Here is a 10,987-nt window from a genome sequence, read left to right as displayed (position 1 = left end):
CTATTTATAGCATTCCACTAGGGTTATGTTTGAATTATTTGGCATTAAAATAATGAAAATATCAGTTTAAATTCCCTACAAAAGTGGTCGACCATGCATAGTGGATTTGGGCCTCACTTTTTGCAATTTTGCAGTTTTATCTTTTCTGCATCTGATTTTCTCAAAAACGCCAATTTTCTAATTCAACCATTTCAATGCCAATTCTAACTATTTAATAACTATAAATAATTATTAAATAATATTGTCATTTATCATATATATTAATTGAACCATACAAAGTATCATAATTAACAAATATGCCCCTAAAACTCTTTCTTTACAATTTCGCCCTTACTTAGTGAAAAATTCACAAATAGACATAGTCTAAATTGAGAATTATAATTGATTAATCAAAACCAATTACATGAGTCTTACAAGCAATATTATCTCAACTAGTGCGGGGACCATGGGTCTATATAACCGAGCTTCCAATAAGCAGATTAAGAATTTACAACCTAAATTCACTGACTTATTAATTCTTCGTTGAATCCACGCATAGAACTTAGAATTGCACTCTCAGTATATATAATGCTCTATATGTTCCACCATATAGACACATCATTAGTTATCCATTGTTATAACCCTAATTTGATCAATGATCCTCTATATGAATGATCTACATTGTAAAGGGATTAGATTACCTTTACACCCTACAATGTATTTAATCCTTAAAACACTTAACCCCGTATAAATGATATTTCAGCTTATGTGAAATGAGATCTCCACCATTTATTTTCGTTTGGTCAAGCTCGAAAGAGATCATCCTTTACTTACTATTCGCCAGATAGAAGCTATAGATTCCATGTTTATGTTAGCGCTCCCACTCAATTGCACTACCGTGTTCCCAAAATGTACGTATCACCCTGACCTAAAAGTAGGCTTAACTAACAAATCAAAGAACACGAATAGCCTCTTGAGATTGAGTCTAATCATATCAGGATTAAGATCATTTGATCTAGGATCAACTAGGCGATATTGACTTGAATAGATATTACGGTAAGTTCAATAAATGTAAGTCAAAGTTCATTATCGGTCCCTTCCGATGCATACTCCATGCATCCAACCTGAGCTTTACTTTAACCAATGCTCTGGAAAGAACATAGCACTTCTCCAAATGCAAGTAAACTCTGTTGTAGATTATCATATCAGTAAAACCCTATGTCTGATAAATCTAGGAAACTTTATTCACATAGTCATGATTACTTTCCAATGTGTTGACGGCACAATAAACGGGATCAAGTATGTGAAAAAGGTTTCAGATGAATTTATACATTATGTACATATAATCATGAAATAAATCATGTGAACCATGCAACATTAAATGTTATTTCTGATCTATATTAATAAGTAAATCTGATTATATTGATATGAGTTTTATTTAGGGCGTAAAACCCAACAAACTCCCACTTGCACTAATATAAAACAAAAAGTGCGTTTCAAATAATCTCAACACCTCGATATACAAATCAAGTGTAGTAGTAGTAAACTCCTTGTAATAGGATCTGAAAGGTTGAATTAAACACAACCTTTTCTCCACCATTACTCTTCCTTAATCACAAAATTATTGATAATGTGAAATTCCTCTCTATATGTCTACTCTCTTGGGATACTGGATTCTATACCTTTGGCAACTACTTTTGGTTAATCAGGAAATAACACTAGTAGTTTAGGCAATTTGGAATGGTGCCAAAAATGTATAGAACTTTCCTTAGACTGAATAAATACCTTTCCTGCAACTTTAACATTCAGTCCCTTCCTGGTAGACCTAGAGACTTCAGATAGGTTTTTACACTTCTCCAAAATCACTATTCCACCCCCATAGTAACCACCATCTTATCAGAAAGATTTTCTAGCACAAAGGCAAATTTCGAAATCTGATGTGGTGTAGTCTAAGAGTTTTAAACACACTCTTATAGACTAACATATAGTTCCTCTTCTTAATCTTAGGATTTGCTTGATTGTCTTCCAATGTTCTTCTCCTGGATTAATCTGATACCTACTCATTACTCCCACTCAACAGCAGGTGTCTGGTCTAAGGCATACAAAAGCATATCTGAGACCTCTCACTGTTGATATAAGAAATTCTTTCATGGCTTTATCTTTTCTAGAATAGTTGAGACTTTTCCTTAGATAAATAAAATCTATGCCTAGAAGTCGAGAAGCTTCTATAGATTGCCATTAGAAAGAAAATGCTTCAGCATCTTACTAAAGTAAGTTGCTTGCATTAGAGTAAGTAATTACCAGGTATACCATAAGCCATAGGTTTAGATAAACTCAAACCTATAATACTAGGAGCAGGAAGTTTGTTAAGTCCATAGAATAGACTTATTAACTAAAATTTCCTTTTATGTCCTTGTAATAGAAAACTTTAGGTTATTCCATGTGAATGGATTAAACTATAGTTCTTTTGGCTTTCTTCTTAGTTTCTTATCTTGACAATCCATTACTTGTTTAAACTCACCATGGATTTTAATCACTAGTGTCTCCCAAGTCATAAGAAGGTGAGTTCCTAGGAACTCTCCCACTACGACAAGGTACCGTGAATTATGTCTAAGAAAACTAAATGGTATTGATCTCTTCGGTTGTGACAAGACAACAAAGGCAGTGGGATCATCATATGTCAAATAAGATGATAGAACACTTTTGGAATCAAGAAATAAATATCTCCTTTATTTGCTACTTTATTTTCAGACTTAGTCATTTTCTTAGAAAAGTAGTATTTGTTTAAACAAACACTTTCTTATCAATTGACTATGGGATGGTCCACCCCTAATCACTTAGAATAGCTAACAAACCATGGTTAACAGTTCTAGCTTTCCTTAAAATTTTGATTAGGTCATCCATGAATCTAATAATGATTTACATTAAGTATACAACCATTACATCATTCTGAAATTGTATTACCATAGAAGGAATTAGGCAACGACTAGTAACTAATCATCAACATGCAACTCGAAATTTCTGGGGAGGTAAGTTTGGATATAATTCAAAAATCAATTTAATGATCTTTGAACTGCATATCTACTAACTATTTCTCCACCCCTATCAGTTCGCAAGATCTTTAATCACTTACCTTAATGGTTTTAACCATTGCTAGAAATTAATAAAAATTTTCAAACATTTCAAATTTCTTGCTAAAAGGTATAATCTAGAGTTATCGTTTTAAGAATACAACAAAAAACTCATATCCACCCCTGAATGTACATCCATCTGCGAATGAGATGAACTACTTTCAGTGGATATAGGCATATTAACTCTTTGCAGAGATTGATCTTGTCAAATCCACTATGAACAAGATACAAATGCCATAGATTAAAAAAAAATGTGGTAGTGTCTTTTGATGACTTAGGTTTAGTTACATAAAAGAATTCTTAGAATAGTGCAAGTGGATCCTTGTCACAGAATACCTAACTCATATTCCATACAGTTTGAATCCATTAATAGAAGATGGATATTAAACCCTTGTGAAGGTGTAACTGTATTGCATCCTGGAATTAGAAATATAAGAAAATTTCTGTTTGGAATCTAAAATTAAAGTCAATGACTTAAATTTATACCAAATATAATGAGTAATTCTATCTTGGACCACCACTACTAATTTAACTCTAAGTCTGATTCGCCCATACAAGTAGGAGATTTCTAAGAATGAGGTTTTATATCAATTGGGAATAGAATTCCGGGATTATAATCATATGCGTCATTTAATTTCTTAAGAGAAAATATAATGACATGAAATGATTTATAGACCATTCATCCAATGATATGTTATTGAGCTAATTCGCAATAAATAAGCTAAGAGGAATTAGGATAATTTCGTTGTTTAAATAAGAATCCAACGATGCTTTGATTAGCGAAAGTCAAAGTAATCTTATTTATATAATCTTCTTGTTTCATATCGTAAAAATACTAGTCTAAGGTGTCATCGATTGATGAATAGCTAGATGTCGCATATACAATATTTATCTTTCGAGATCTAACACTATTATGTATGTCTAATGGTGAAAATCCACTAGGGATTTATCTCATTAGATAAACAAGCCAAGTTAGACCAATAATGAAGATTCGAAGTTAAACTACAACTTAATAACAGAAAATAACATGGTTCAATATAAATTCATACACAATTCAGAAATTATAAACATATAGCAAGTAGGAATGACAAGTGAAAATACTAAAACATATAATCCTAAATAATTTCCAAGGTTTTCAACAAACTGATATCAGTGTCCCGTTTAGGCGAGAGTCAAAGCTACCATCCATTGAATAGAGTTGTCAGCTCATCTAAAATGTTAAACATTCTAGCAACCTTTTATTCGATCAAGATTGGAATTCAACGTTGTCCCGTTTAGGCGAGAGTCAAGGCAATTCTATCTTATGAGCTTCCACCATTATTTCGCAATTTGCAAGTCAAATATGGTCGCCACCATTAGGGTGATCCATACCATATAAAACATTTACAAACTACTTATCTTTCAAGATTAAGCGGTGCGAAATTGCTAATGAACGTTCCTCCATTAGGGAGGATTACTCACTAAAACAAACGCGATGTAAAACCAACAATGGAGATCGAATATCTTAATAATAAAGCTCATTATTTAAAGAGAGTTGTATTTTCTTTGATTCTCTTTATTTAATCTATTTATTTTAAATATATATTTATTTAATTAAAAATTTCCAATTTAGAATGAAAAATTCTAAATATAAATTTTAATTTAATATTTATAAATTTTACTTAGATGGATATGAAAATAATATGAATTATTTCCATCTTAGTAATGATTTCCAATAAATATTTAGAAAAAATATTCAATTTAAGTTGTTACAAAATTAATTTAAATTAATTTACAACTCAAATTTAATTTTCTATAAATGTATATTGCATTTCGAAAAATTAAAGTATTCAAGGATACAATTTTCGAAAATACATGTTAAAATAAAAAATAAATCATGGAAAATTATTCTAATTTAATGTTGGCCCAAAATTAATTAATAAAATTAATTTACAACAAAAAATATAATTTTCCTATTTAATTAAATATATAAGAAAAATTTCAAATATTTAAGTATGATGATGAAAATCAACTTAAATATTAATTTTCTATTTAATTAAATACACTAGAAAAATACTTTAAGAAAAAATATCACCTATCTAGATTTTCCTTTGACTAATTAATTCAATTTCTAATTAAATATATTTTACTTCATTTATTTTAATTAATCAATTAATGAAAAAATCATTGATTTAAGTTGGTCTAAAATTAAAATAAATAATTTACAACTTTAATCTATTTTTCAAATAAAATTCGAAATTCCAGCATTTAAGAAAAGTAATTTCGAAATTTGATTAATAAAATAGAGAAAAAATAGATTTTGAAAATTATTTAAATTTAGTTGAAAAAAAAAAAATTTCAACTAAAAATAATTTTCTATTTAATTAAGTGTCATGAAAAAGAAATATTTAAGTATGATGATGAAAATCAACTTAGATATTTAATTTTCAAATTAATTAAATGTATTAAATTCAAGAAATAAATAATTAAGTGTTGTAGATGCTAAAATCTACAATGATCGGAATGAGCGTTTGTGGGCATCGACAACCTGCGGAACAAAGACAAAGGATGACCGTGAAACCTTGGGACACCGGGGTGGTGCAGGCCGAAGGCACTCCGACGGTCAAGTCAGTAATTTTATAGTGCGAAGTAGAAAAGAAAACAAGAAATGTAAATAAATACTTCCTGTGTTTATGATTATGTGGTGATCCACGGTCAAACCTCGCTCACCGGAATGAGAAAGAGTATGTCAGATCGTAGAGAAATGATAAGTTTGGTAGTAAAACTATAGAGAGAGAGAGAGAGTGAATATTCGTCTCTCCTTTCCCCCCCCCCCCCCCACCCAGTCCCAGTGTGGGCCTATTTATTATCTTAGGAAAACGGCTACCTCTTGAAATGTGGTCCGTCCCTAGAGAAACGGTCTTCCCTCACTTCTCCAGGGATGAGCGTCATCTTTTAGGTTTGTTCCTAGATGAGCGTCCTCCCATTAGCGTATCACTCAGAGGGTTGATGTTCTCGCTCCGCTATGCTAGGGAAGATCGCTATTTTCGTGGGTTAGTTGGGAAACTTAACGTTCTTCTTCCTCCACGCGTCAACCCTAACATTACACTTTAAAATCAAGCTTTATTGTGGGCTGGATATTCGAATATGGGTATGACCCAAAAGGCATGGATTGGGCGTGGCCCATGTGAGCCACTGGGCTTATGGGTTCTTTGTATCTAACTTGTAAGTGGGCTTTGTAAGTACTTCGATCGTTGGGCCTTTTCATTGGGCTTAGAGTAATTTTTGGACACTACAGTTTGTCCCTTGCTCTTTAAGTTGGGTTATACTCAAATTAAAGAGTATTACTCGTAGGCGTGCATGATTGACTCAGAGTGCCTGTAAGCGTGATTTTAGATCGAGAATGATTGGGCCGGCATAAGTTGAAGTAGTTAGACTGAATATATCTATAAGTAATTTTGTTTTGATGAGGGCTTGTTACATCAGTGACTTTCAAGGCAAGTGTGTTGTTTATCTTCAATTTTTTGGTGCCTCATCTTGTCCAATGTGAAATTGTAGCTAATTAGAGTTGGAGGCAATTCGAGCAAGGGAATGAATGGAGATAAGTGAATGAGTATTGAATATAGTTTTCCAATGAGCAAAACATCGATGCCTCGCGTATGGCTGAGCGCCAATAGATTGAGTGGTTCATATGAGATTTTGTTCCTTGTGATTTTATGAGTGTGAAGCAATGTTAGTTTTAAATACTTTGTAAATTTAATCACATGTATATATATTCATATTGTACATAGAGAGTAGTTTTCTTTGATGTTTACGATCGATGTGATTGGACAATACAGGTTGAGTATGAACTTAGTGTATGGGTGGACAAGTAATAAAAGGTTGTATGTATATACATAGTATGAATAAGTATTTTTACTCCATGACTTATAATAGATTCAACAAAATATGTTTTGTAAGGGAACTGACCATTGACATGGGCTCTATCTTATAGTAGAGGATGTACTATGTTTAGTTTAGTTAGCTTTAGATTAGCCTACATATATATATTTATGAGTGAAGTAATAACTTCTATATTAGCAATATAAATATGTAAATTTGGTTGACTGTAGATTATATAAGATTGAGCTACATGTATATATATTATGTAAGAGAATTGACCTTCTTTTCAGTGCAGCGCAATGGTATCCTTCTATAATAAATCATGCATACAATTGAGATTAAAAGTGGAGGTAGTTTGGCTGAGCTGCTCAAAATTTTTTGGGGGTTTTTGTCACTGTCACTTTTGTAGTGTCAGCTTAAATGCCCATTTTTTTTTAATCCAGGCGTGACTTTACATATGGAGTACCAACTCCATTTATTAGATCCACCATCAAGGTAGATAAGAGGTGACAATAATGAATATAATAAGTTGATCCATGTAGCTAGGTGGGACCCAACCTTTTATGGATGATATGATATGTGGTCTATAAAAAGTATTTTCAATATATAAATAGCATAGGTTTGTCTTGTCCAAGGAAAGATGGTCTTGGATAGTTAGTATTTTATAGATACACGAGTGACCATAGGTAGTTTTCATTGTTGTGTGTATATATTTTTGCATAGACTAGCTTGGAACCATATTTTTGTGAGCAAGGTTTGAGAAGACATGTACCTATAATCACTATTCATGATATAAGGCATCATATCTTGTTGTCAATGTGAAATATTGTTTGTATTTGTGCATCTTCTCTTGGGCTTAGTGCTTGGCACAAACATGCTTTAGGATTTCTTCTACACTTAGGTTTGTCCTCAATATTATTGATCCTCTTTATGGGCTGATCGCGGGGTCTAGAGATTGACCCTCTTATGTGGGATTTTTTTTTATATAAGTCAAGGTAGATCTATTATTTTGATATGCTATTTACTCTCTTCTTTCCATTCAAGTGTTGTAGTGAGGAGACTTGGGTAGTGTAAAACTTTTGGTGTTGAAGAGCTAGGAAGTCTTCTGTGTTGGTAAGTATTTTTAACATTTTCTTCACCATTTAGAATATTATTTTATTCTTGGTGTTCTTGATATTTTTGGTGTTCATGGAATAGTGTATTATTCATAATCTTAAATGTGAAGTGTTTGTATGCTCTGATTCAAATTTGTAACAAATAGTAGAATTTTTGTGTTTTGAACTTATCCATGGCTTGCATAGTATGACCATAGAATTTTTGTATAAAAGTAACAAGATTTTTTTTTAATAAGCATAGTGGGTGTGGTATGACCATAGGATTTTGTATGAGCTTGATGCATAATACGTCCACTAAAATTTTAATAAAAGCATGATGCGTAGCATGGATGTAATGTTTTTATATGACGCGTAGTATGATCGTTGGATATCATAGCATATATATATTTTGAGTTTTCATAGATCATTAAATTTTGTCTAGTGTTTGTGACCATACTCTTGTTGAGTAGTGAGATGGGATCTTGGGAAAGTGTGACTTCACCATTAATGATTGGGGTCCATTCTTCTACAGAAGGAGGTGCTCATTCAATGTTGGATAGTGATGAAGATATTCCTAATGCTCAACCATTACCTCAAGTCACTTTGGTTGACAGTTATGATGAGGGGGAAGTTTTTGATGAGAATGTATGTAAGATTGATGGAGAGCCTTGAGCTCTCGAGTATGCGATAATGGTACATGATTATGAGGGTGACAAGAATGAGTATGTCGGGCGGTCCCTTCACTTTTTGAGGGACAACCCGAGGTCTAATATGACTAAGGGTGATATCCTACGCATGCGACATCAATATGAGATTCATTCTTCTATACAAATGCGACTTCCAACTATCGCTGAGCGCCCCGATTGGGATAGTGGCGATTGGGTTTGTATGTATGAATTTCCTTTTAGGATTGGCTTTCGATTCCCTTTCCCTCCATTTGTACAAGAAGTGTTGGACTATTATGGGGTAGCTCCTAGCCAACTTATGCCAAATGCTTGAAGGTTATTGTTGGGTATAGAAGTCATAGTTAGAGTGAAGGGTAAGAGGGTTGACCTTGTAGATTTCAAGTCAAGTTATTATCTTAAACAACACGATACAGATAAGGGTCGATTTCTATTCACTCTTAGAGCGAACAAAAAAGCTTGGGTAACGGAGCTGGTTCCTAGCAACAAGAGGGGTTGGAGGAAGAAATATTGTTTTGTCAAAGGTGACCTGTTTGGAACGAGTGATTATGAGGTTCCTACTTCATAGAGAACCTTAAGTGAGTGAGGAGTGTTGGTTTCTTTGTCGTTTTTTTTTATTTGATACTTGATTTGTCTATGAATACTAATTATTTCTCATTGTCATTGTAGGTAAGGGGCTCACTCGATGTCCTCGAGGGGGGTGTTACTCTGAAGCTCGAGTTAACGACTTGCTCTCTATTCCTTCCGATCAAAGAGCCCATAACAAGCTTCTTGTTTTGGATAAATCTTGTGTTGGAAATTTGTGGAGAGGTGCGCAACGTCAAGAAGGTAGTATTTTTTCACTCAACGTTGTCAAGCGCGCCCCCATCCTTTTGTTGACCCGAGCTTTAGAGAAGGTTAGTGGTCCATTCTCTTTGATTCGTCATTTAACGGAAGAAGAACGTTTTCTTGCAGACCGTTATTATAAGAGGATGACTTTCAAGGTTTGTGGAGCGGATGATGCTGTTGCTAGGGGTAAGACTAATTTACTTGGAAAGAGGCCTAAGAAGACCACAAGTCATGTTGTGAAACCTCGAGTTCCTGCTAAGGAACATGGAACCGGTAGCTCTCAGTTGCCAGCTGATGGTGTGGTTGCGGCTTCTCCACTGAGGGGTGACAACGAGTTTTCTATTAAGGAGAGTATGATCAACCTGTCCATCTCTTCCAACATTTCGGCCTACTCTGACCCTGCTTCTATCGAAGGTCATGTTGAGGCTCTTCTCCATCCGAGAGATGAAGAGCGTTTGAGGGGCATCGGAGTTGCGAGGCGAGAGAATTACGGTGTTTCTACGATTTACCAAGTAAGTTTGGAAAGAATTTGTATGTACGCATATGTAGTTATTTTTATGTGTTACTCGTGGTAATTCAACTTGTTTTTTGTAGGCTATTCAAGCAGTCCTCTACTTAAGGCGTGACACAATTTCGCTTGATCAAAAGAACAGAGCTTTGAACAAGGAGCATTCTAGACTTAGAAAGGAAGTGGAGAACTTGAAACTGGAAGGAGAGACTACCAAATCATCATATGACAAGCTAAAACAGGATTATTCCTCGTTGAATACTAGGGCTGAACATTTAGACCCGCAAACCCGAAAAACCCGGCCACCCGCCCCGACCCGCTGCCAAAAAAACCGAAAACATTAAAACCCGTGTGGTCGGGTCAGGTTCAACCCGAAATTACCCCACACGGGTTTCGGGTTCGGATATTAAAAAGTTGTTTTTTTTAAGTCGGGTTCTAACCCGTGACCCGAAAATAATATTAATTTTTAGTTTATACACTTTACTTTTTACTGTTCATTCAATACAGTAGATGAATAGTCTTTCAAAACAATAAAAGAGCATGAGTCATGTACACAATAGTGGCATTTACGAAGTACTCTAATTATTAAGGAGTCTCTATCCGCATTTATACTAAAGAAAATTAATTAATTAATTTTGTATATAAAAAGGTGCACTGTATAATTATATGATGATGTTTACTTTATTAATATCTTTTTCCAAGAAAAAAAAGCTCCACACTAATACACTATATTAGAGAGGAGAGCTTGGAGACCGTACCTCCTATTACAAACAATTAAGTATTGTCTTCTTTGGTAGTAGGGACCACCTACTTTTCTTGGAAACTCAAAAGCTATGAGATAAAAATAAAAAGCCAATGTGATAAATGAAACTTGGTTGTTGAGCCTTTTCTCGGGAATTCAAA

General features: G+C 33.7%; 1 protein-coding gene across 1 annotated transcript; it reads left to right on the top strand.

Moving 5' to 3' along the window:
• Positions 1 to 8,755: 8,755 nt before the first annotated feature.
• LOC115714946 (uncharacterized) lies at positions 8,756 to 10,533 on the top strand. The gene is made up of 5 exons (XM_061118023.1): positions 8,756 to 8,955; positions 9,067 to 9,272; positions 9,418 to 9,576; positions 9,703 to 10,088; positions 10,171 to 10,533. The coding sequence occupies exons 1-5, from the start codon at positions 8,756 to 8,758 to the stop codon at positions 10,426 to 10,428; spliced, it is 1,209 nt and encodes a 402-aa protein (XP_060974006.1). The 3' UTR covers positions 10,429 to 10,533.
• The last annotated feature ends 454 nt before the right edge of the window (positions 10,534 to 10,987 follow it).

The sequence above is a fragment of the Cannabis sativa genome, chromosome 6, assembly GCF_029168945.1.
Source record: "Cannabis sativa cultivar Pink pepper isolate KNU-18-1 chromosome 6, ASM2916894v1, whole genome shotgun sequence".
Classification (NCBI taxonomy): domain Eukaryota; kingdom Viridiplantae; phylum Streptophyta; class Magnoliopsida; order Rosales; family Cannabaceae; genus Cannabis; species Cannabis sativa.
Note: the sequence above shows the minus strand (reverse complement) of the source record. Positions and strands in the feature narration are given on the sequence as shown.

Excerpts from the sequence above, each read along its gene's own strand:
- LOC115714946 (XM_061118023.1), top strand. The coding sequence starts at position 8,756 with ATGGTACATGATTATGAGGGTGACAAGAATGAGTATGTCGGGCGGTCC. Across the intron at positions 8,956-9,066 it reads AGTGGCGATTGGGTTTGTAT|GTTATTGTTGGGTATAGAAG; the intron begins GTATGAATTTCC and ends AAATGCTTGAAG. Across the intron at positions 9,577-9,702 it reads AGGTGCGCAACGTCAAGAAG|ACCGTTATTATAAGAGGATG; the intron begins GTAGTATTTTTT and ends GTTTTCTTGCAG.